This window comes from Hyaena hyaena, unplaced genomic scaffold, assembly GCF_003009895.1.
Source record: "Hyaena hyaena isolate Hyena2069 unplaced genomic scaffold, ASM300989v1 scaffold_96, whole genome shotgun sequence".
Classification (NCBI taxonomy): domain Eukaryota; kingdom Metazoa; phylum Chordata; class Mammalia; order Carnivora; family Hyaenidae; genus Hyaena; species Hyaena hyaena.
Window position 1 is genome coordinate 3,229,997 of NW_024080729.1, and position 27,548 is coordinate 3,257,544.

Below are 27,548 nucleotides of genomic sequence, written 5' to 3' on the forward strand. Positions count from 1 at the left end.
ACACCCCCCCCCACTCCCACTTGTACAATGCTGAGCCTCATTCATGTTATTTGGCCCTGAAAGTATTTACATTTGCAAACCTTGCAATTAATTGTAGGTGAAGAAGTTTGGTCTCATGCAAACTCTGAAATGACTTTGGAAAACTCTGAAATAACCACAGGCATGGACAGACACTAAGGTTTTTCAGTGATACGAACATCAGAGAAATATAAAAAACGAAACATTTTCCTAAGGCAAACTTAGACTCACCATTCTATTTTCAGAGATTCTCTAGTATTAAAAACACTTCACAAGTCAACTGCCCAATTTTCATCATTTGCTTACTAGGCTTCATTAGAGAACCACTGGGGCCCAGGGAGGCAAAGTGACTAGTCCAAGGTCATACAGCCAATTCATAACTTGGTTACGAATGGGTTTTAAAATTCCCCCAGTAAGATTCTGATTTTGTCAAGGGGAAAGAGTAGTGTTTTCCATTACTTTGAGGTGTTTTCTAACACTGTGCTCAGCAAATATTTAACAAGTGGTCCTGAGATGTGCTCCTAAGAGACGAACTCCATTCTTGTTTATAAATTCAGGAAAACCTCAGTTTGCGAGCACAATTCTTTCCGGAAAGGTGCTTATAATCCAAATCACTTGTATATCAAAGTGAATTTCAAGAACCATCGGCTCAGTTGTGATCATGTGATGTTTGGCATCATGTATAATTCGTATTGCAAGACACTGCTCGTTTATCAAGTCAAAATGTATTAGAAATATTTGCTTGTCTTGCAGACCACTCTCAAAACAAGTTACTCGCAATCCAAGGTTTTACTGTAATCAGAACCTGTAATCAGAGCCTGGGTGGCTCAGTCAGTTAAGCATCTGACTCTTGGTTTTGGCTCAGGTCATGATCTTGTGGCTCATGACTTTGAGCCCTGCGGTCTCTCTCTCTCTCTCTTTGTCCCTCCCCTGCTTGTGTTCTCTCTCTCAAAATAAACTTAAATGATAATAATAATAATAGTAATAATCAGAACCCAACTTACACAATGTTCGATGTCAATTATATCTCAGAAAAGTTGGAATTAAAGGTGTTCCTTCTTGCTTATGGTATAGGATATCTGTGAATTAGGGATGGGAGTGAGGTGTGCTAATTCAGATACTGGCAAAGCTACAGTAGATCACTCCACGCACAAGAACACCTGCTGGAATTTATCTTGAACTCACACATGTGCAACCTGGGCATTAATGCCCTATGGAACAACCCTTGCCAATGGGGTCAGGGGCCAGGGGACAAATGTTCCCCATCTGAGGTACATTCAAACTGCTTCCGAGAAGATCCTGGCAGTTTTCAGCTCAATTGCTCACGGTAGTGACCTCTTAAATAAATATCTTCATAGCAGCTTTTTCTCTGGTTTCATTTTCCCAAACTCCTACTGCTGGTTCCTGAGAATCTCAGGCTCTGTTTTTTGCGGGGGCGGGGGAGGAGGGTCACAGGTGACACAACAGAGATGGTCGCAACTGGGAGAATCAGCACGATTCATCAGCTTTCTCAATACGTGAGGCCCACCCCTTGTACAGGACAGAAATCCAGTTCTTCAAAGAGGAGCATGAAGGTCTAGTATCATTTCCACACACAAGTGGAACAAAAAAGAGGGAAGAGCTTCTATGGAACCAGGGCCTGGTTACATTTCTTGATGTACATTTAAATGATGTAAAGTGTAAAGGCATCTCTTTAACAAGTGGGACAGGCAATTTGGGAACAAAAGTCATAGTCAAAACTCCCTATACTCCTATCCATGGAACTCTGCAAGGGCTCACCACTGAATCTTTACAACGTGCCTGAAATGATGAAAATACTAATATGTATCTGACCCTTGAACAAAGCAGGAGTTTGGGCACTGACCTCTCCCACGTGGATTTATACCACACATAATATACCATCTCTGTACCCATCGCCGTCCCCTTGGAGAGCTGGATGTCAGGGATAAAGAATCTTTTGAAGTCTGCTTCCTGCTAAATAGTTCAGGAATAGAAATTGGCTGCTACTCATCATCTACCTAAGGAAGGCAAATTCAAATGTTTTATTTTTTTTTTAATTTTATTTATTTATTTTTTTATTTCTAGGAGAGAGAGAGAGAGAGAGACAGTGTGAGCAGGGGAGGGTCAGAGAGAGAGGGAGTCACAGACTGAAACAGAGCACAGAGCCCGACGTGGGGCTCGAACCCACAAACCGCGAGATCATGACCTAAGCGAAAGTCGGACGCTCAACCGACTAAGCCACCCAGGCGCCCCAGGAAGGCAAATTCAAAAGGTTCACTCACACATCATTGAATTCCTCCAGCGACCGTGCAGGTGTAAAAACATCCAACAGACCAATCACCTGTGAGAAAACAGAAAAATCAGACAGTAAATAAATACAGAACTGTGGTACCCATCAGGTCATAGTCATTTTAATAGAAACTAATTTCAACTCCTACTATCTCAGTTCAATAACACAACATCATACACTTAACTACAACTTTTTACCCATTTTATTTTTACTATTTATTTTTACTAAAAATTAATATTTTTACTATTACTCTAAAGAGACTTAATCTCTTTAGAACTGGCTAAATGTCCACTTGTTTATAAGAAGCAAAAAGATTTAGGGCTCTTGACTCACATATGCACTAATAGGCTAATGATTAACAAGCAGAAAAAGGTCACACTTCTATAACTATTATTATTATATGTTTCTTTTTTTTAATGTTTATTTACTTATTTATTTTGAAAGACAGAGAGTAAGAGAAAGCATGCATGAAAGTGGGAGAGGGGCAGAGAGTGGAAGAGAAAGAATCACAAGCAGATTCTGCACTGTCAGCGCAGAGCCTGACATGGGGCTCGATCTTACAAACCATGAGATCATGACCTGAGCAAAGACCAAGAGTAGGACACTTAACTACCTAAGCCACACAAGTGGCCCAGTATCATGTTTCTTTTTTAAACATATTATTATTCCATGAAAATTTTCCAGATGTAGTCTTCAAGACTGACATTTTTTGAGCTCGAAAATATTCTCTTAGTATATTCTTGGTATTATTCTTATAATAGTCCTAAAAAAATTTTTACGGCTATCTTTATGCAAGGATAAAGCAAAAACTACTTAATACTCAGTAATCCATGGTTTTTGAGCAGTTTTTCTGGTCATGGAATTATACTGACCAATCCATATATACCACCACCATCCTCCAACCACCATAGGTTACTCCTAAAACCAGAGCTAAGAATATTTGGAAATGAAACAAATGAAAGCTAAATGGCCTTAATGAAAACTAACCAATGACCATGGTCTCATTAGCATGCTTCTCTAAACAAGCAAGTTAAATAAACAGCTCTGAAAGTAAAAATAAACCAATGCTCAAAACCTTAACATGAAAAAGAACCTTTCAATCAGAATGTTACTCCACTCATTCAACTATTAGACTTTTAAAAGCAATTTCAATTATATAGCCTGAATCCAAATGGGAAACAATCCAAAAAAAAAGGCCTTGGAAGTCAAGGAGAATAGCATCTCAAGACTTTACATCTTATTTAAAGAAAAAGTACCTGTAAGATCATTAGCCAGACAACTGTATACAAGAAACTGGGATGCCTGGGTGGCTCAGATGATTACGTTTCCAACTCATGGTTTTGGCTCAGGTCATGATCTTGCAGTTTGTGAGATTGAGTCCTATATCCGGCTCCACACTGACAGCACAGAGCCTGCTTGGGATTCTCTCTCTCCTTCTCTCTCTGCCCCTCCCTGTTCATGCTTTCTTTCTCAAAATAAATAACTAAACTTAAAAAAAAAAGAAAACCAAAATTACTTAGAACTGTACTACCCATTATAACTATCATTAACATTTTGAGGTATTTCCTTTGATTTTTCTGATATATGTAAATTAAGGTGGGGTTATATTCTGCATACAGTTTTTATACTGCTTTGTCACTATATAATGACTATTCTCATATCCTCAAATATATTTCATGCTCTAACATTTGTATATACCATTAATTAACCAATTTCCTATCTTTGGACATTTAAGGAGCACTGCGTGTACACATATGTACACACATGTGCATCTAGATGTGTGTGTAAAATATACTTTGCACATCTTGTATTTCCTTCCAGAAAATAAACTTCAAGAAATAACGGCATCAAAGGATACCAATATATTTAAGGATCTTAATACTGTCAAGTTGTCCTACATAATGGTGAGGTCAATTTACATTCCAACCAAAGTGTATCTGTGACCTTATAACAGGTCTGAATTGTGCTTTAAATTTAAGTCAAATCATTTTCTTCCCCACTGGTACTCAAGGTAACTGAGATCTAGAAGCTGATTTTGTTCAACCATTCCACTATTTTCAAATCACTGATTCTTGTTATGTGAGGTGCTCCATCTCCCCAGTACAATAGGAAAAGTTTAAAACAATTTACAGTGTTTTACATTATTTCACTTTTGATTGTGAAAATCTTCAAATTAAAGTAAAATTAAAACACTAGAGATCAATTTAAATAGGATTTTTCATGTTAGAGTAACCTCAAAGACAGTAAAACAACAGAAGTCCAAAACATTTCCAAATAAAAGCTCCAACTTCAATTTGCAAACACAATAAGCATTTCAGAATCAAACAGCCATCCGTCTGAACTCCACAGTCAGTTTGTCATTTCCTGGATCCATGAACTCATGTCTTTTTCATTCCGATAACCCCAGCACTTGGAATACTGTCTGGCACACAGCACCTCAATTAATATTTGTTAAATAAATGAAAGAAAGGAATCCTCTCCAAGCCTCATTTTCCTCATATGAGAGAGAGGGGGAATGCTTATTTTTACCACATTGTGCGGAAGAGTAAGTAGACAATGTAACTGAAGGTGCCTAGCACAAAGGACTGACCCTCTGTTGATTACCAAAGTAAGTGGTGATCACAGTCCTTGGAGTTTTATAAAGAATTACAAAATACTGGGGCACCTGGGTGGCTCAGTCGGTTAAGTGTCCGACTTCAGCTCAGGTCATGATCTCGCGGTTCATGGATTCAAGCCCTGCATCAGGCTCTGTGCTGACAGCCAGTTTCGGATTCTGTGTCTCCCTCTGACCCTCCCCTGCTCACGCTTTCTCTCCTTCTCTCTCTCAGAAATAAAAATTTTAAAAAAGAAAGAAAAATATAAAGAATTACGAAATACAAATCACAGAAACCATCGGAAGCAGCTACTTCCAGTAACAAAATTATTATTCAAATGACTGAGAAGCATGACTGCAAGAAGCCCAATAAACTGATTTGGAAAATATAACTGAGCAAGCATGTTAGTAAATAGCCTATCAAATTTTAATTTCTTTAAAAGGACACATTTTATGAGATTAAAACTACCCATGTTACATTAAAGTATTTTTAATTTTGTTGTGGGCTTTTACATTAATTACATTACATTCATTGTATTTATGGAGTATTCATCAAAAGGAAAATACTGTAAAACAAGTTTCCCAGCATTAAAATAGAACTGGGGAAGTTGGGGGAATATTCCATAATCTATTCACTTCTCAATTCTTACTTTGTTAAAAGTTTATTTATTTTCAGAGAGAAAGAGAGAGCACCAGTGGGGTAGAGGCAGAGAGACAGGGAGAGAGAATCTCATGCAGGCTCCATGATGTGCAAGGAGCTCTATCCTACACCATGAGCTCACGACCTGAGCCAAAATCAAGAGTTAGACACCGAACTAACTGAGCCACCCCATTTCTCATTTCCTTAAATGGAAATCTCCTTTTAATTCAAGTTATATTTTTGCCTGTTTCCTTACTCCTTCTGCTTTCAGAGACCCAAAAGTAACCCAGGAATCAATTATTTAGAAAAAACATTTACAATACAAATAATCAGCAAATGTCCCAGAACTGTCCTACAATAGTCAAAAGCTCATAGACAGAAGTGATACGAATTGGCACACAATCAAGAGGAACTCCACTTTAATTCAGAAATCAACAACAATATTTGATGTCTTTAACACAAGTGCACTGAAACAATGACTTGGTCTACCATGGTAAGATTAAATCTAAGGCTCCCAAATAAAAATTTTTAAAGGATTCCTTAAATACTTTTAAATTTCAAGATGCACAGCTCTCTAGGCTCTTAGCTCCAGGCAATCTTTATAGTACCTGCCCTGAAGGCCAAAAGATGCAGCTGGCAAGATGCTCCCCTTTCATATTTCCTTAGAGCAGGTGTTAATGAGATCAAGGTCGTAAGTTCAATCAGGAATGCACCAGGTAACTTTGTTCAGAGAGTAACCCTTACAGGCACAGAGGTCATTCCCCCTAACTCCTATTACCCATCTGATAAATGTGTGTCTGTGATTCGTTATCATTAATAAAAGAAATAACTTAAGATGAAATACTGATTTTGAGTCAGGCATTTTTGGGTAAGAAATCACGTGCATTTAGCAACTAGAAATTACATTTGTTACCAATATTTAATATAGTCAAGAGTTTCAAGCTGCTTCTGTTTTTGGAGGCCTAGTGGCTAGTTAAAAATTGTACAGTGGCCCAAAAGAGTCATTTATTTGTTTATTTTACAGATTTTATTTTTAAGTAATTATTACAATCAATGAGGGGCTCAAATTCACAACCCAGAGATAAAGAGTGTCTTGATCTCTACATGCTCTACTGACTGGATCAGGCGAGCAACCCCTCAAAAAATCATTTAAGGAAAATAAAGAGAAAGGGGAAGATGAAGGAGAGGAACTCTTCTTAAAATCCTCAATTAAACTTACTTGGAAGTCTTGGCTCTTCCCTGGGTAAAACCACTTACATTGTCAGTTCCTATATAAGTGTTCGTAGAATAGGCTGAAGTTGAGGAATTTTTCTACATTAAGTCAAAGTCTGTTCGCCCCTTCCTTTTCCTCCTTCAAATACTTGCCAACAGAATAGAGAACTATGAAACTTTGAGCCATGTGCCTTCTTTTGTTCAAAGCCAAATCACCAATATTTAAGTACAGGTGACGCTCTACATTGATACTGCTAAAACCTAAACATGTTAATGCTGCTATTAAGTGAGCTGCTTATAAAACACCTAATGTAAATCAAAATCCTAATACTATCAGCCTTCTTTTTTAAAAGATTCTTTTAGCCTCTCCTAAAGTAGAACAATTATATCCCATCACTATGCCCTTTTAGTTTCTACAGAGTGACCCAATGTAACCAGCCCAATATTGTATAAGACATGTTTTGAAGTATCTCATAACAGAAAAATTAGGGCCTAAAAAACTAAGTAAGGTTGTTTCTAATAATCACTAGAAAAGCCAAGGCATGGATTCAGATAACCCAAAATAATCCCTGCCCTAAACTTTGGCTTAAATGGTCTATGAAGAGAGGCAGAACAATAAAGGATAGCACTGGTAATCTAAGCCAGATGTTCATAAATGAGCACTGGCAACACCAGTGGGATCCTCAGGACTCCTGAAAGCACTTTGGGGTTCCATAAATGTTGGGTTTGCATTCCATTTTCAAAGTATTCTTTATTTAAAAGCTCTGATAATGCTTTTGTCACATTTATTAATGTGTAATGAAAAACAGCATACACACTCAACTATGTTAAAAACCAAATGTAAACGCATCAGTTAAGCTCCCCGGCCACCTTGAGTTTATGCAGACCCTGGAATAAAGCTTTGCCTGCTAGCTTTTTCCGCATATATCAACTTCTTATAAACATGTCACTGATTAGGAAGGCTGCAGCTCTGCACTGAACTTTTTAAAAACTCAGATTTGCCCATGGACATTCATACATGTTATACCTAGGAATAGAGGTTACCCGTGGAGAACAGGAGTTGCTCAACAGGATGCAATTAAAATAAAACATGAAAATAAATAAGAAGCTACAGTTGTAATAATAAGAGCATCCATAATCCAATTCCAAATTTAAGTCTCAATGTTCCCAACTTAGAAGAATCTTATACCTTGTGAAACAAATGTATGTTAATAAAGTATCACATCTCTGTAATTTTTTTTCTTAAAGTTCAATTATTAAAACAAAAAAGGTCTGAATAGTCAGGTAGTAAATTTACCGATTTTGAATTTTTTTCAACAGTAACAATCAATAGGGTCAAATGACTCTAAAATCTCTATGGCTGTTGTTTCTACAATGCTACAAATTTGACATTTCCTTTCATACACAATCACAAATTCTTTTAAACTTGATTTTGAAATTTAAGAAAGTATCTTCAATAATTTTTTCATGTTCAGCTAATATTCCAATCGCATCCCTTTATATACTGTATTGGGATTTTTAAGTTTATTTATTTATTTTAAAAGAGAGGCAGAGAATCCCAAGCAGGTTCTGTGCTGTCCCAAGCAGGCAAGGACAGGGCCTATTCGGGGCTCGATCTCATAAATGTGAGATCATGACCTCAGCTGAAATCAAGAGTCAGATGCTCAACCAAAAGAGCCACCAAGGCACCCCACGGTATTAGGATTTTTAAGTACTCCTTTGCAGTATGGTATTGCTTTCAAATTCCCAAACTGACAGAAAAGAAAAAGTTATATTTAACTAAAACAGTGTCTTTGTCGCATTTATTAAAATATCTGAACTTGGAAAAGCGGTCTTGAAAAAGATTAAAAAGGAAAAATTACAATATTAAATTATCCATAAAATAATAGCCACCTTTGAAAGGACATTCAGTGAGCCTAAGGCACGCTGCCTCTAAGTTCCCCACTGAAATAACCCATGATAACATAAAATAAACTTGGACTCCCATCTCTGGACACTACAGCCTGAAGTAAATCTAGTAAAGAATGCAAATTTGTTTTGTAATATTTTCTCTTAAAAAGCTTTTTATTAAAGAAAAGTCTGTTAATGCGTTCCCTCTAAAATGATTTGAGTAAAACTCAGCCTCTGGGAAAATATTCCCATTGTTTCCCAAGGCTCCGATCTCTGAGGATTTTGATTTCCAAGGTGACCTGATATAACTCAGTGGCCACTACACCCCAATACCAGAAACATGGTCTACAGAGTGATGCATTCTGATGTACACCCATTTGCAGTAATTAAACCACAACTTTTTCCAGTCTATTCAATGGCAGCATTTATTCTTCCTTGAATGAGTAACTTACATTTTCATGTTTCATATGTTTAAGTAGCCGCAGTTCCCTGTAGGTCCTCTTGGCGTGAATGATGGACTGAAACGGCCTAGAGAGCTTCTTCACTGCCACGCGTAACCCAGTTTTTGTGTCAAAGGCAGCACTAAGGAAAAAAAAAAAAACACATAAAGGACGCATCATTAAGTGTGCTTTAAATCCTTCAAAATTAGTATTTATAAGGCTTTTCCATTTCTGGATTAAATGGGTCTACAAAAAAATACATAAAAAGTAAGAAATGTAAACATAAAAAATGAAAACAACCTATAATCCCACTATCCAAAGTAATCTGTTATTTCTGGTGTTTCCTTCTGATCTTTTTTTTTTTTTTTTTTAATGCATCTAGATCAGGGATCAGAAAATGTTTTCCACGGGCCAGATAGTAAATAGTTTAGACTGTGGGAGGCTTAGGGCCTTTGTCACAACTCCTTACCTCTATGGTCACAGTCAGAAAGCAGCTAGACAATAGATTTAAAAGTGGATTAATGAATAACGTTAATTTTTTTTAAAAAAAGGGAGGCCACCTGGGTGGCTCAGTCAGTTAAGCATCCGACTTCAACAGAGATTATGATCGCAGGTTTGTGAGTTTGAGCCCCACGCCCGGCTCTGTGCTGACAGCTCGGAGCCTGGAGCCTGCTTCAGATTCTGTGTTTCCCTCTCTCTCTCTGCTCCTCCACCACTTATACTCTGTCTCTCAAAAATGAATAAACGTTAAAAAAATTAAAAAATAAAATAAAAAAATAAAAATAAAAATGGATGCAGCTGTGTCCCAATTAACACAAAAACAAGCAGCCACAGCCACTTGGATCTACATGAGCCAACAGACTGGTATAGAAAGAGCTGGACTCTGTCTTCTCTGCCGTAGGCCTCCCTGTCACCTTGCCACCAAATACTGCCTGATCAGAGTGGAGGGCTTGGGATGCTTTCAGGGCAAAGAGTTGGCACGACAATTTCTTGAACATCAACAAAGTATCTGCTACTTTTTAGAAGCTAAGACGCAGTAAGGAACAGGCCAACGAATCTCAGCCCTCAGGGATGAGGGGGAGGGAACGAGCAGAATTTCAAATAGTGACGAATGTTAGGACTAAAATAAAACAGAATAAGGGGAAAAATGACAGAAAGTCAGTGGAGTTTTGCTACTTTAGCTACAATGTCTGAGGAAGTCTCAGACAACTGAACAATGAGATAGGAGCAACCATGTAAACGTATAGGGAAAAAGAACTTCAAACAGAAGAAAAAATAATATTAGTAATATTTATGGAGACTTTTTAAAAATTTTTTAAAATGTTTTATTTACTTCTGAGAGACAGAGAGAGACAGCGTGAGCAGGGGAGGAGCAGAGAGAGAGGGAGATACAGAATCCAAAGACAGGCTCCAGGCTCTGAGCTAGCTGTCAGCACAGAGCCTGACGCGGGGCTCAAACCCACGAGCCATGAGATCATGACCTGAGCTGAAGTCAGACTCCGAACCGACTAAGCCACCCAGGCGCCCCTGGAGTCTTTACCACATACCAGAAACTGTTCTAGGCCCTTCACATGAATCTTTAAAATTAAAATTAAAATAATTTTTAATCCCTAACACCCCTATGAAGTGAATGCTATTATCATTACCCCGGTGAGAAATTCGGAAACTGAAGCCTGGAGAGATTAAGTAACTTGTCCACGATCACAAAGCTAGAAAGTGGCAGGAGCAGGGAATCTGGATCCGCAGCTCATGCTCTCAACCACTTTGCCATGCTGCCTGTCAGAAGAGCTGGTGCAAACAAAGGAAAGAAGGAACCGTGGTAGAAAGACTGCGGCAGGCTGGAGGGCATCAAGATGGCCTGTGTAGGTGGGACACAGTGAGCAAGGGGAGAGCAGGAAAGAGTGAGGTCAGAGGCCTCGACAGAGGCTGGATCATGTAGGACTACAGCAAGAAACCTGATGTGTATTTTAATCATTTTTAGAGACAGCAAATCCATTCATGCCTCATCCTCCTATCTACCTCAGTCTCAAATGGGCATCCAAGACTTTGGGATCATCTACCATGACCAAACTCTTTCCCATGTGACTCTGTCCTTGTCCCAGAAGTTCCCCTCCCTTCACCCCAAATCCTAACACTACACCCTTGCTCTTCAACTCCCAATTTGTTATCCGCTCCTGTAAATCTTCAACCCCTTTTCTGAGCCTTCCCTCCATCTCTTGGATTTAACTGAATCTAGGCTCTACCTTGAAGACAATACTTGTCTCACAGCCTTGCCCTTAGAGGGCATAGCCCAGGTACCTCAAGTCCAGCAGGTGGGGCAGATGTCCTCCTTGCCAACCATTCCTACTTCCAGACTCTAATTCTCCATAAGTTTTACAAAAGCCCCTGATTACAAGTATCTCTACCTCTCTGCTGCTATAATCCACTGACCTGGAATTTTCCATCATTCACCGAAAAGTTAGTTCCTATCTCAAAGTCTCTCTCCACCCTCAACTTCTGTCATCATTCTTGGCAACTTCAACATCCAGGTGGAAGGCACATCCAACATCCTGGCCTCTCAGTTTCCTGACCTCTCCGGGAAACTCCACCTCATCCAGCCACCTCCGTGGTCACACCCTGGACCTTGATCTCCACCAAAAGCTGCCCTGCCTACACAATTTTGAATGCCAGCACCCGTTTTCCATCACAAACATTCTATGCCTTTTAGTTTACTTCTAGTTTACTTGTATCCTGACTACATTTGTGGACCTCATTGTTATTGCCTGATTCCACCCTTCAAGCCCTGTCCCATCTTCATTTCCCTTCTTGCCTGGCTTAGATTACATGCTCTCTTATTTCTTTGCTTCTCTCTCCTATACTCACCTGGATAAAGTCTGACTTCAGGTGATCTCAACTATTTTATTCTCCTTGTCTAAATCCAAGAACTAATTGTGGTTGAAGAAAAAAAAGAATGTACACTCATACAGACTAGTTTCATTCCTAATTTCTGGCCTTGACTTCAGATAAGGCTCTCAAAACTGCCACTTTTTTAAAAAGATTTTTTTAAAGTTTATTTATTTTGAGAGAAAGAGAGAGAGAGAGGAAGGAAGGAAGGAAGGAAGGAAGGAAGGAAGGGAGGGAGGGAGGGAGGAAGGAAGGAAGGAAGGGAGAATCCCAAGCAGGTTCTACACTGCAGAGCCCTACATGGGGCCCGAACTCATGAACCATGAGATCATGACCTGAGCTGCAACCAAGAGTTGGACACTCAACCAACTGAGCCACACAGGTATTCTAAAACTGCCACTTTTTTCTAGGATGTCCATTTTCTTACTCAAAGTCATCATTTGACAGTCCCTCTCTTCAAACCTCCAATTCACTCTCTTCCCTCAAAACTTGCCCTTGCCTTCATTGGAAACACAGAAACCATCAAAGAGAAGCTCCAACTGCCTACTGGGCACCTGTAGTTGGACATACTTTCTCTGCTTTGTCTCCTGCTATAACTCAGAACAAAAACCCAAGACCTCTTACTTTAGAGCCATTTCCCTCATTCTCTTGAGTACTTTACTCCTTCATTCCTTTTCTTTCTCCATTCTGAGTTTCTCCCTCTGTTTTGGATCATCCTCTTCAACATAAATATGCTCTAGTTATTTCCCACCCTCAACAAACAAACAAAAACTTCCCCTTGAAAGCTCGCCACCACAGTTAAAGTTCTCCAAGGCTTCTCCAAGTATGGTTCCTAGACCAGCAGCATCCATGTCACCTGGGAACTGGTAAGAAGTGCACATTCTCAGGTGCCACCCCAGACCTACTGAATTGGAAAGTGAAGTGGGTCCAGTAGTCTGTATTTTATCAAGCTCGCCACATAATTCTAACACATAGTGAAGTTTGAGAACCACTAATTGATACCTCTGCTACTCCACAAACCAACAACAATGGCATTATCTGGGAGCTCTTTAGAAATGCAGAATCTCAGGCCAAGATCTCCAGGTAATGCCTATGTATCTTAAGGTGTGACTCATTTCCTTGGCTCCCATTCTTTCCTCAATCCGTTACACTGAAACTGTTCTTTTCGGGTCATTAATGACCTGTTACCAAATCCAAATGCCACTTTTCTGGATTAGAAATGGACATGGTTAACATTTCCCCTTTCTCTAAACTCTCTCCATTCTGGAGTCTATATCAACACATTCTATTGGTTTTCTGTGACCTGTATGACAGCTCCCTCTCTGTCCTCATTGCATGTGGTTCCTCTACTTGAACTCTCTGTTAGTTCTTCAGGGCACGGCACTGGGCCTTCTTCCTTCTCCTACATTCTCCTAGATAATCTATCTCATCTCCATCCAAGACATAAATGCCATCTTAAATTGAAAATTCCCAAGTCTATTTCTCACTGAAATTCCTTCTCTGAGCCTGACTGCCTACCTAACATCTCCATATGAAAAACACATAAGCACCTTAAAGCTTAGCAAATTCAAAACACCTAGAACTATTTCCCTCCTTGTCTCGTATATCTCAATAAATGGACTTTCCATCCAACTGCTCAAGTCAGGCATCTGAGTATCACTCATGTTCTTCCTTTCCTCCAGCCTCCTGGTCCCCATACAAATCTATCAGCAAGTCACGTAGTTTCCATCTCCAAAATACATCTCTAATTCAACTTCTCTTCATTTCACTGCTAACATACTAGTCCAAATCATCTTCATCACCAGCCTGCCTTCTTATACTGGTCTCCTTACCTTCTGTTTTGTTACATTCTGATATACTCTCCACAAGCATCTAATTCAATCTTTTAAAAATATACCAGGGCGCCCGGGTGGCTCAGTCGGCTGAGTGTCTGACTTCAGCTCAGGTCATGATCTCAATGGCTCATGAGTTCAAGCCCCAGGTCAAGCTCTGTGCTGAAATCTCAGAGACTGAGGCCTGCTTTGGATACTGTGTCTCCCTCTATCTGTCCCTCTCCAGTTCACACTGTCTCTCCTCCAAAAATAAACATTAAAAAATTTTTTTAAATAAAAATATAAACTAGATGACACCATGCACTGCTTCAAATCCTTCAAGGAATGTCCTTGGCATATGAAATAAAATGTAAATTTCCTATCATAGCCTACAAGGCTCAGGTGATCTGACCACCAGCGACCCCTCCCTCCTGCCTCTGCAGGACTCCTTCCTGTCCCCCAGGCACTATGTTTTGAACATGCTGGTTCCCTTTAGTTCCTTAAACTCTTCAGACAAGCTGTTTCTGGTTTCTGAGATGCTCTTCTCTACCACCTCCACTCCACCCTACAGCCTAATCCATATTCTTCAAGCATTGGTTTAAACAGCCATCCCCCTCATAGATGCATCAACAGGTCTGTTATTCTCTGTCACAACACCCTCCTTCTTGTTTCCTTCCTTATCCTGCAAAAAGGGAGGGAGTGTTCTCCTCTCTCCCACTCCTGTTCCTGCAAACCCATAAAATAATAACTTCTTCCCTCTTCGAAGTACCAAGTCAATTTATACTCTTCTCTAAACCCCTCAATGGCTCTAGTGAGAAAGAAAATGCCCCTGCTGTGTGACCCATCCTCTTCAACCCTCCACCTCGGTTTGCCTGCCCACCTGTAGGCTGAACATGTTCTCTCCTCTACTGATAAGCCCTTTGGGACCTCCTGGAGCAAGGAATGTCATCAGGTTTCAAGATAACCTGCCTAGGATTGAACGTGCAAGTTCAACTCAGTAGGGAAAAAATAAGAAGGCCATTTGAGCTTCCTGCCCAAGCCATTCTCCATGCCAACTTTAAGTAATAAAGTACATATTTTTATCTCTATTTGACTCCTGTATCTATTCAGCAAAAGGTAGGCTAGGATTAATCAGTACCCTATTCCAACAATCACAATTTATTACTGTATGTTTATTTACCACTCAGCAGGGTGGTTAAAGAAGGGCCGGGGCTTTGGTATTACACAATCTGGATCTTAATTCCAATTCTGTCACTTAGTAGCTATATAATGTTGAGAAAGTTAATTAAATTCTCTCAGGCTTATATATAAAATGAGGATAAAGTACATATCTAATAAAGAGAATGGTTGTTAAGATTAAATGTGAGAACTTTTGTAGCAGTTTCAGCAAAAGAACTGGCCTATAGTAAAGCTTAAATATTAGTAAAGCATTAATAATGTCTGCCTTTCCCATTCATCATAAGCACCTTGAGGGCAGTTAGCGTCTTCTGGTTTATCCATTTCTGTATTGCACAGGACTTAGCATAATGCCTGACATGGGCACACTCTCAAAATACGCTTAACCAAAGTATTTTGTAATGCAGTTATCTGAAACATGAAAGAAAAATCTTCAACTTTATTATTTGGCTCTCAATTTTTATAAATTCAAAAGTATCCAGGGGCATCCAGCTGGCTCAGTCAGAAGAGCGTGCGACTCATAACCTCAGGGTTGTAATTTCAAGTCCCACAGAGAGTGTAGAATTACTTAAAAATAAAATCTTAAAAAAATAAATTCAATAGCATCCAATAAGAAACTGATAGTAATGTTAAAAACATACAATCATTGAGTGCTTTATTATTGCAAAACATTGTTTTTAGATCTTTACATAAATGATCCTCTTTATCACAACTATATAAAAAGACATTATTATTGGGGCACCTGGGTGGCTCAGTCAGGAGTGTCCAACTCTTGGTTTTGGCTCAAGTCATGATCCTAGGGTAACAGAATCAAGCCCAGAATTGGGCTTCATGCTGAGCATGGAGCCTGCTTGGGATTCTCTCTTTCTCTCTCTCTGCCCCTCTCCTCAACTTGTGCATGTGCTCTCTCTCTTAAAAGAAAAAGACATTATTATTATTTCCATTGTACAGATGAGAAAACTGAGGCACAAAGAGATTAAGTAACGTGCCCACAGTATGGACAGAAATGCAGAGCTGAGATTCAGATTCAAGTGGTGTTTTCAAGCATGAACTGTTAATGGGTACCATTGAATGGCTCCTTAATGGATCTCTGAATGGAACTCCTAATGAATAATCACGCTCAACTTTGCAAACAGGTCAGTCCATTTTAAATATATTCTAATTATATGAATTCTGCTTTTCTAAAAATGCTTCCTACTGTAATTAACTGCATTTCATATGGAAAAAGTGTTTCTTGTAATTTTACATTTAACTCAGGGTAGCATTAATAAAAATATCTGCATAAGAAAAAAACTTTCACTCTATATGCATTACTTTATCTAGGGGAAGTTTTTCAATCCCTAAACTTCTATTACTCCCTGTGAATCTAGGACACTGAAGGAGTCAATGATGTGGTTTCTTACAAATACCAAAATATCACTTCCTGAGTATTTACTGAAATTTCTCCTTCATGAGAGCTTTATGGATACAAAAGAAACACTAAACATAGTACCTGATATCACAGAATTTACCATCTGAAATTATGAAACATACACAAAAGCACAGAATGCCCAACAATATAGTGCAACTATATACAGTTGACTACATTTTTAAAAAGTGAGCTTAAAAACACATAAATTGGGTATAAGAATTTATATATAGGACTGTCCAGTTGGCTTAGTCAGAAAAGCCCGTGACTCTTGATCTCAAGGTTGTAAATTTGAGTCTCACATGGGGTGTAGAGATAAATAAATAACTTTTTTAAAAATTTACATATGGGGTGCCTGGGTGTCTCAGTTGTTTAAGCATCTAGCTCTTGATTTTGGCTCAGATCATGATCTCAGGGTTGTGAAATAGAGCCCTGTGTGGGTCTCCACAATGAGCGTGGAGCCTGCTTAAGATTCTCTCCCCACCCCCTCTTTCTGCTCCTCTCTTGCTCACGGTCTCTCAGGCACACTTGTGTATCCTCTCTCTAAAAAAATAAATAAAATAAAAAACAATAAGAATTACATATAAAAATATATAAATTTGGTTCAAAATGCTTATTGCAGTCTGTTCACAAGAACAAAACCAGAAATGACCTTAATGTCCAAGGGCAGAGAATTTAGATCATGGTACATTCTCCCATTTGTTGCAGCCATTAACAAGAATCTCCATGTAGTACTAACATGTACATGCTCTATTACTGATGGGAAAAAGGACAACGTTCAGAAGTAAAGAATGAGTCTGTCTGTGGAAAAAAAAGTACCCTCATACATGTACATATACAGGAGCAGACTAGGAATAACTAAAATATTCAGAATTTTAACATTGTTACTTATTTATACTTTTCTATCCTGATTTTTTTTAATGAGCTTATATCTTTTAATAAGGTCATTGGTGAATTAGAAGCATAAGTCATCTATATTGCACTATTAACCTAAAATAAAAAATAGGAACTCTCTATTCATAAAACCACTATTAACATTGTATTTCCTTCAAACGATACTTACATAGCTATACTCACAGAACATAAATTTGCATTCTCTATCCCTAAGCCATAAACATTTTTCATTTTACTAAACAATAATTTACAGTAATTTCACGAAATATCTGCACCACAATCTACTTAACTATTCTCTTTATTGATGGGCATTATAGCAATTCCATTCATTCACACACAGAAATACTATAAAAACTACTACAGTGGACATCTTAATTCATACTGCTTTTTCAATAATTGCATGATTTCCCCAAACAATTTTTACTTCAAAGGACATACACTCTCACTTTTTAAAACATAATGTGCTTACAAAAGAGAGCAAACAGAAATTGTTCAGAGAGACTGTTTTCTGCTTACCAGTTAGGCAGAAATGCTACAGCAAAGCTACTGAAACAAGGAATATACAATCCATCCCTGACCCCAGCGCTGTAAGCATTTAACTGCTCTGACCTAGCCTCCCGTTACTATCACTAATCAAAGCAATGTTTGGAGAGAGGAGAAGTCACTCATTTCATCCTAAATTGAACACTGTAATTACCCAAAGCAGAAATTATTAATTTCTTAATCACCTGATAAAACCAATTAAATACTCAAAGGAAAAGAAATTCAAATTTACTGAATAAATGACTATGCCACACATTATTTGGGAAATGTTTAACTTAATCCTTATAATAACTTTTTGAGATAGTTATATTTACTTTTCAAAATACGAAACCGATGGTCAGAAATATTAACAACTCACCCAAGGTCATGTAACTCATACGCAGTGGGATTCAAACACAGATGGTCTAATCTCAATGTTCACTGTTTCTCCAGAATGCCAAACTAGCCAGGATTAAGGGCAACCCAAGGACCAGCTATTGGCTCTGCCTTTATTATAATGATTCACTTACTAGTATTACCAGTTGGGCCTCTTAATCACATTTTTAAAATTATAGCTACAAATAAAATCTTGTTTTCATGAGCAACATTATAAAATGGAATTATCTTTACAATGATGAGGTTCTCCAAACTAAAATTCAGGATACATTGCTTAATAAGTTTTTTATCCAATTGTAAATTCACATAAAGTCTCCCAAAGTTCTAAAATTTAACTCACATTTTGTAAAATTGATATGGTAAAGAAAAAATTAAAGGAAAAAGCATAAAACTCACTGAAAGCAGTTATTGTAATACAGGATATCACTCATCTGCTGTGAATCCAATGGACAGGATGTAATATTCATTAAATAAAACTGAATGTTTAATTACACATTCATACATACTTGCCTCTTCCCTCCCTGAAAAATACTGGCTTACTGGATTCTTTTTTTTTAATTTTTTTAAATGTTTTATTTATTTCTAGGAGAGAGACAGACAGCATGAGCACGGAAGGGTCAGAGAGAGAGGGAATCACAGACTCTGAAACAGGCTCCAGGCTCTGAGCTGGCAGTCAGCACAGAGCCTGACGCAGGGCTCGAACCCACGAACCGCGAGATCATGACCCAAGCGAAAGTCGGACGCTTAACCGACTAAGCCACCCAGGCGCCCCTGGATTCTTAACATATCCTAATATAATTGTTTAACTTCTAAATGTATTTATCCTACTTTATTCCACAATGGATTTAAAGCAGCCTGGAACTGTACACACATAATTTGAAATGACAGTGATTACAGGAAAATAAGTTCTGGATGGGTGAGGTTAACATACAAATGTATATTATGAGGGGCACCTGGGTGGCTCAGTTGGTTACGTCTGACTTCAGCTCAGGTCATGATCTTGCAATCTGTGAGTTCAAGCCCCGCATCAGGCTCTGTGCTGACAGCTAGGAGCCTGGAGCCTGCTTGGGATTCTATGTCTCCATATCTCTCTGTCTCTCTCTCTCTGCCCCTCCTCCAATCACACTCTGTCTCTCTCTCAAAAATAAAACATTAAAAAAAAGTTTTTAATGTATACTATGAGGTCCTTTCTAAATACCCATTAGAGGTGGGCCTCAATTTAGGCTCTGAGCCCACTAAAGCCAACACACAACAAGAGGACACACCAGTTAAGACATGAGTCATAGGAACCATATAATAAAAACAAACTGGGTACTCAGGAGAACTGAAGAAAGGCATAATTATTCCTGTAATAAAACCAGAGAAAAGTTCCTCCTGTGTATGTTTATGAAGGAGACACTGTAAAATGTGGTAAAAATGTCCTAATCAACGTTCTTACACAAATATAATAGTGGGTTTCTGATGGTTCTTTTCTTAGAGCATCCATCAGTGGAGACTTTCATAAAGTCAACATACAGTTCCTTATTAGCAAAGGTGGGTGGAGAGTGCATAATAGCATGGCACTCTGTTCTCTAACAGACTTTATCAAAGAGGAACTCTTAAGTGTGTTCAGGGAAAAAGAGAATAAGCTCCAAGGTCCTCAGACAATCCTCCAGAGATGATTTTCATCAACTGAGCTTCTGATAGGTTTAGAGACACAGATTTTGTTTCTGCTCCGTGGCTGGCTGGCACCTAACTTGCAGATTTTCTGTGCAGCAAAGTAGGGGCAGCTTAATACCTGCTACCAGTCAGGTGAGCTGCTAGGCAGAAGAAGAGACAATCCCTTAAGAAAGGCGAGGTGCTGCCTCCCAAGGACAAGTGCCACCTACATTCACAAAGCATGGGAATACAAATGACAGTACCAGCTCTTTCCTCAAAAAACAGTTCGGGTTTTCCCCAACAGAATGAAGAATGAGCAATCACCTGACAAGTCTCTGAGTAATTTGTGGGGATCAGAAATGGTTTTACAGTTTCTTTCAGTGGTCATAGATGACTTCACTAATCCCTGAATGATGTTAATGAGAAAAGAAATTGAACCCTAAATAATGGTTAAAAAGGCAAACACAATTTTTTTTGGAAAGTAATGAAAAATGTAAATACACTAAAATTTGCAGTTACAATGAATTAACAAGTTCTCATTAAGGCATCAAATTAATTAAAAATACTGAAGGGGAGAGATATCTGGGTGATTCAATGGGTTAAGCATCAATTCTAGATTTTGGCTCAGGTCATGACCTCATGGTTCATGGGATCCAGCCCCATGCCTGGCTCTGTGCTGACACGGAGCCGGCTTGGGATTTTTTTCTCTCTCTTCTGCCCCTCCCCTGCTCATGAGCATGTGCGTGCTTTCTCTCTCAAGATAAATAAACTTTAAAATGATGTGTATCTAAGGGGAAAGAAATAATCTGCAAAAACATGACATCTCTTCTCCAAATCATACAATTTGGGGCTTTTTTCCAATTGAATTCAGGTTAATTGATAACAGCCTTTAAAATGTGCCTTCTAAATAACTAAGTAATTTATATTACTAACTTGGGAAGTTTCTCTTTGCCTAGAACACCTGATACAAATTTCAATATATATCATACTGGAAATTTGTTTTTTGCACACAGCTCCCTCTATTACAGAAATCTACTTTTCCTTTCTTCTAAATTCAGGCAAATGTGCAAGTATCCCCGTAGTTTTTTATTTTTATGCTCTACCCCTCCATTTTGGAAATAACGTCATGAAAATATGGCAGATTTATGCAAAAACTAGAACTCAAGTTTTGATTTAGAAACCTCAAAAAATATTCAGAGGGTCAAGGAACTTAAAACAGACTTTAAAAACTTGTAACATTTAGGGGCACCTGGGTGGCTCAGTCAGTTAAGTGTCCGACTTCGGCTCAGGTCATGATCTCACGGTTTGTGGGTTTGAGACCCGCATCGGGCTCTGTGCTGACACCCAGCTCAGAGCCTGGAGCCTGTTTCCAATTCTGTGTCTCCCTCTCTCTCTGCCCCTCCCCTGCTCATGCTGTCTCTCTCTCTCAGAAATAAATAAAATATTAAAGAAAAAACTCATAACATTTTAAACATTATTAGTTTTCTTTTACTATCTTCACTAACTCTCAAATACCTTGTTTTAATGTTTACATAACACTGATTTTTTTAAAGAAATCACAAAATGAAAAAAAAATCACAAAATGATCTGATGATTTGCAACTATATATAGTACTTTTAAGTGGAATTTAGTTTCTAACAATAAAATTTAATACTTACAGGAAGAAAAATAGATGTTATTAACACAATTGTTACAAGTATGTACAATATGACCAGTTTCCTAGCTTTTCAGTTTTAAGTATTCCTCTCAAAGAGGCTCAAAACACAAATAACATATAAAAAACCCTATCAACATATTCGTAGCCTGAATGGAAGAAGTAATTTAATTGACCACATAACTCGCCTTACGTAACTATTAACAACTTTGATACAAAATCAGTATTTTCATGAAAATCTCATACAGACAAGAAAACGTATTTGTGACAGGATTTATTAGGGACACTAGCTATGTGGCTGGAACTCAGGGCATGGGAACACACCTGCTAGACACGAGCCATTCCTGATTGGTCCAAATCTTGCTGTAAAACTTCTAAGCAACCAGAGAAAAAATGTTTTTCACAAATGCTTCAACTTTTATTAGTCTGATGAAAACTAAAATTCAAACACTGTAGAAATTCACTTAGACATACAGTCTAAAACTCCAAACTGGGACTCCTGGATGGCTCAGCTTGTTAAACATCGGACTCAGGATTTTGGCTCAGGACATGATCTCACAGTGAGATCAAGCCCCGCCCACTGCACTGGGTGCAGAGCTGGCTTAAGATTCTCTTTCTCTCTCTCTCTCTTTCTCTCTCTCTCTCCTGTTGCCCTTCCCTGCTCACTCCCCCTTCCCTTCTAAAAAAAAAAAAAAAACTAACAAAAAGAAAATAAAATGATTTTTATAAGATATTTCTTCATTGAAGCTTTAAAAGTCACAGCGGAGGGGTGTCTGGGTGGCTCAGTCAGTTAAGCCTCCAGCTCGTGATTTTGGCTCAGGTCATGATCTCATGGTTCCTGAGATTGAGCCCTGCATTAGCATTGAGCCCAGACAGCACAGACAGCACAGAGTCTAGCTGGGATTCTCTCTCCCACTCTCTCTCTTTCTCAAAATAAATAATCTTTATAAATAAATAATTAAATAAATGTCACAGCGGTGTCCATTACCATATTTTTTTTTTTACTTTATTTTATTTTTTATTTTAGAGAGAGAGAGTACAAGCAGGGGAGGGGCAGAGAGAGAGGGAGAGAAAGAATTGCAAGCAGGCTCCATGTTCAGAGCAGGGCCCAATGTGGGATTCGATCCTCCAACCCCAGGATCATGACCTGAGCTGAAATCAAGAGTCCAATGCTCAACTGAGCCACCTGGCGCCCGTTAACATATTTTTTAAATTGCAAATGAGAAATGATACATATGCAACAAGAATAATAGTTACCTCATATTGATTACAAAAATATTACATGTGAATTATTTTATTACATGTTGTATTCTTTTCCCAAGCCTCATTAGAATGTTGTCACCACAGGTTTATCTTCTCTATTTCTGTGTTTGGAAACTTCAGTAACAAACGTTTTGAAGTTATCGTTAAATAATTTTAACTCCTTGCCAGCAAATATGAAATAAACTAATCATATTACATTGTAACTATTTAGTATTACCATCAATCAACTTTGCTTTGCTACTACATAATTAAAAGGCTTTTTACAGTAATAGTGTTTATAGGCTTCATATCCAGAGAAGCACCCTTACAAGTATATGCTATGAACATGACTATCTATAGATGCGTATAACTGGCATTAATGTGCCTTCACAATTTTTGGTTTGCTTAGTCTGTGACTCTCCATCTTATATGACGTATCAGGAACACTTAATGTATTACCCCCAAGTTTGGTGGCTTAAACAAGATTTATTATCTCACAGTTTCTGTGAGTCAGGAATTGGGGAGCAGGATGCTGAGTGGCTCTGGCTCATAGTCTTCTCATGAGGGTGCAGTCAGGATGTTGGCCTTAGCTACAGTCATCTGAAGGCTTGACCAAGGCTAGAAGGCCCACCTCCAGGATGGCTGCCTTACATGGCTTTGGCAGGCCTCAGTTCTTCGCAATGTGGGCTTCTCCTCAGGGCTGCTTGGGTGTCTTCTCAACAGAGCTGCTGGCTGTCCCTGAAGTACTGGTTCTCAACAGAAGGCAGTTTTCCCCCAGGGGATATCTGACAATGTCTGAGTCATTTTGGCTGTTACACAAGGAGGGTGTGTTGAGGGGATGGGGGGGGGGGGCGTGCTATTGGCATCTCGTGGGCACAGGGATGCTGATAAGCATCCTTCACAGCAAAGAATTACCTGGCCCAAATTGTCAACAGTGCTGAGACTGAAACACTGCTCTAGAGAAACGGATTTCTAAGGAACATTTGAAGACAAGAGCAAGATGAGGGCCACATATCTTTTATGACCTACCCTCAGAAATCACTGCATCTTTACTACACATTCCATATAACAGAACAGTAAGTCAGTAAGGACAACCTTCACTGAGGGTGAAGATTATTGGCTCCACCACTGTAAAGGAGAAGTATCAAATAATTTACGGACATATTTTTAAATCATTAAACACAGCAACTTGATTTTTTTAAACAAAATATTTTTGAATTTTCAAGATATCTCAGTTACTTTGGGGAATACTATACTATTTAGGAATCTTTTTATTGCCCTAGAAAAATCACTGGAATTCCATTTAACAAAGCTACTTTTGCATCCTAGTGAATGGTCTCAGCAGTATTTTGATGATCTAATCTCAAAATTTTCTATTAAGCATAAATACATGCAGTGTAATACAGAGAAAAATAAACTAGTAGTCAAAAGATCTGAGTTCTAGTTTGGGTTCTGGCACTTGATAGCAGGTGATCTCAGACAGTTTCTACAAGCCTACTCCCAAATCAACAAAATGGGGGTATAACCAGCTCTGCTTATCGCACAATGGCATTGTGAGGTTCAAATAAGATTATGTGACTACTTTGTGAACTATAAATGGCAGGTAGTTTTAAATGTTCTAAGTTAAAATAACATGTTATTATAAAATAGTTTCACAATCAGCTTCTAGCATGGGGTTTAACACATAGCAGATTCTCAATATATTTTTTTAGATCTCTTATTCTCAAATTTGAGGTTGAGTAAACCCCTGAGATAACAGTAAAATAGAGAAATTAAAATATAATTGAGGGACCAAATCCTTGATCATTTGTTGTCATGATATACATAACTAAAGTATAGTTTCCACAAGTTAAAATGTACATTATTCAGCAATTATTAGATAGGCTCTAAGACTACAATCAGCAACATAATGTAGCCAAAATTTTAGACACTGAACTAAAAAAACAAAAAAAAAAAATCCCTTTATTATTTGTTTCCAAATCTAAACTATGAGGGAGAGCAGAAGCTATAGGTGATGTGTGTATCCTCCAGTGTCTGGAACATAATGCAAGGTTAATAAATACATACCAAAACCGGTAGTTCTTGACCTCAAGAAACTGCGAAATCTAGCTGGGGAGTCAGAATAAATACTCACATAAAAAAATCACTAAAGACTTTTAAAAGCAATACATTTGCTTCCACCAATCCATTCTATACACTCCAGTCAGATCAATTTTAAAACACTTTTCCTCGATACTTTACAACTCAAGAAATTTTAACAGCTCTCCATGGCCTAGAAAAATGCAATTGCCTTAGCCCTACTCCAGACCTAGTTCTTCATTTCTGGGTGTAGGACCCAAGCGCCTGTACTAAAAGCTCCACAAATGATTCTGAAGTACAACCAGAATGAGAACCTCAACTGAGTTCACCTACCTGAGACATTCTTGCTGTCAAGCCAGCCCAACTCATAACTAATTCTCTTCGTTGTTTTTTCCTGTTACCTGAAAACATTTCCTTTCCTCTCTGAATATTACCCACCTTTCAAAATAATCTTCAAATGCGTTTTCTTCCATGAAATCACGCAAACTACAAAACCCCACAATGCCCCCACACCCCTATACACATCAATACCTTTTTATACATACAGTTCACTTATGTTTTATGTCTACTTCTTTTAGCATAAACGAATACATGTACACACACATTTCAAACTTTCCAAATCATGCTGCCTTAATATTAGTTACAGAAATCTTCAGGTGATTGGCTCATTCCACGACTGCAATTTTCATGACCGCTGTCATTAATCAGTGCCAACAAAAGTTTCCTTCAAATGTCACCTCCATATCTCTGAGGATGAACCATAAGTTTATGACCTCAATCTATTCGTAGGGTAGTTAGTGCTACATTTGAGATCATCCTCAAGGAATGTATAGAAAACTTATCAAGGGAAAGCAAGAAAGATTACATTTCAATAGACTTGAAATCCAAAGGGTTAGATATTCTTGAGATCAAGTTTGGAAGTACAAATACAGACATACAAATGTATGAGCAAGACCACTGTTAAGACTGTATCAGATGATCAATTCAAAAAGAATATGCACAGAAAGTATAGTTTTTCTTTTTTTGGAGGTGGAGGGTTCAATTTATCCTATCTAGTTTTTCCTCAGGGCCAATCATTCCAAATATATAGGGTTATATAAGTAGATCTCACCAAGGGTGATTTTGTCCCCAGGGGACACATGGCAATGTCTAGAGACATTTTTGATGGTGACAACTGGAGGTTGCTACTGGCATCTAACAAGTACAGTACAGGGATGCTGCTAAACATCCTACAATGCCTAAGACAGCCCCTCCCCCCAACAAAAAAAAAATTATCCCACCCAAAATGTCAATAGGTTGAGTAATCCTAGGTTATACTTGGAAATGTAAACACAGCTTGATAGATGTTCATAAAACTGTTTTCTTAATTTGCTATTTTCTCCCCTTAGCATCGATATCATTTAACTTACTGAGATTGCTAACTTCAAAGCAGATCATTCAAAGCATAAAGAAGGCACTTAGGACACTAAACTAGGAATAAAAATGAAGCAAAACAAACTTACACTGGCAAGGGAGAAAAATATTAGAAGTTTATCAATATAAGATGCCAACAGCAATATTTTACTTCTATTTAATACTAAAATCATTAGGAAGCCTAATTTTATTAAACCAAATGAGGAATATAACTAAGATTTTCCCAGCATTTGGTAGCCTGGAAAAGAAAACATAAGTAGAAACTATTATGCAAAAGTCTAAGTTCAAGAAGGCTCAAGGTAGCTAAAGTCCTACATGGATTTGACAGAAGAGAAAGAAAAAAAAGAAAAAGAAATGGCTCTTGAGGATATTAAGAATAAAGCATTTATTTTCGGGGATAAAGTTCTATTTACTACAGGGATGAGGAAATACAAAAAAGAAGAATTCGATATGACACTTGCATAACTTCAAACTAAATGTCACCGGACAGACTGAGGGCATAATTAAGGGCACCATCCCAAGTGGAAGTACAAGGCTGGGTTAAGGATCTAAAGGACCTCTACCCTCACAGTCCCCTGCTTCCCCTAAAACATAGCCTCCCTGAGCCCTGGGCAGATCAAAAGAAGAAGTTCTGACCTACTGTGGCCAAGTGCTGATGTCATCACTTTCTAGATCTGAATCATCAGATAGAAAGGCTTCTCTGACACAGATTTCCAATATATATCCTTACACAAGGTTGCCCTATATATAAAAAGTGACCAATATGTCACTAGAGTTAAGAGAGACACAGAAGACTCTAAAAGAAAACTTCAAGGGAAGCATTAGAAACATAAAGGTAGATTTGAGATGGCGGTGAAAGAATGCAGAAAAGAACAGCTACAGAGGACCTCCAAAGCAATCTCTGAGGAACCAACAGAAACATGTCCCTTTTAGACGGAGATTTTCAAAGGCAGGCACCCTTCCTGCTTTTTGAGTTTTTTTCTTAATCTTTATAAACATAGCACCTAATACAGTGCTTAACACTGCCAATGCTGAATTAATGAATTCAAGAAAACAAAGGGGACAGTTTGTATGTTTTGTTTTGTTTTTTTTTTGCTCCCTTTTTTTTCTGGCATGCTTGTGTGCTGCATGATGCCTACACTCTGGACCATAAGCTTGCAAAAGCAACCAATGCATACTTGTGGGCAGACTGACAGTAAAACACACATACTCACATACCTTCCTTCATGTCACAGGCACAGTGACAATACCACCAAGGCCTAGAGGTTTTGAGGAAAACAAGGAAATCTGTAACAACATCATTCAAAGTAGCAGGAGCCAACGTGTTCAGGGTCTAAAGTTACTCAGAC

General features: G+C 38.3%; 1 protein-coding gene across 3 annotated transcripts in view; it reads right to left on the bottom strand.

Moving 5' to 3' along the window:
- MAPK14 (mitogen-activated protein kinase 14) overlaps positions 1-27,548 on the bottom strand; it is a 74,507-nt gene that overhangs the window by 39,499 nt on the left and 7,460 nt on the right. For all 3 annotated transcript variants that reach the window (XM_039235271.1, XM_039235270.1, XM_039235272.1), the window contains exons 2-3: positions 9,096-9,225; positions 2,301-2,359 (exon numbers count right to left, since the gene is read on the bottom strand). In XM_039235271.1, the coding sequence (XP_039091202.1) occupies positions 2,301-2,359; positions 9,096-9,225 (189 nt within the window). The remainder of the gene's footprint in view (positions 1-2,300; positions 2,360-9,095; positions 9,226-27,548) is intronic.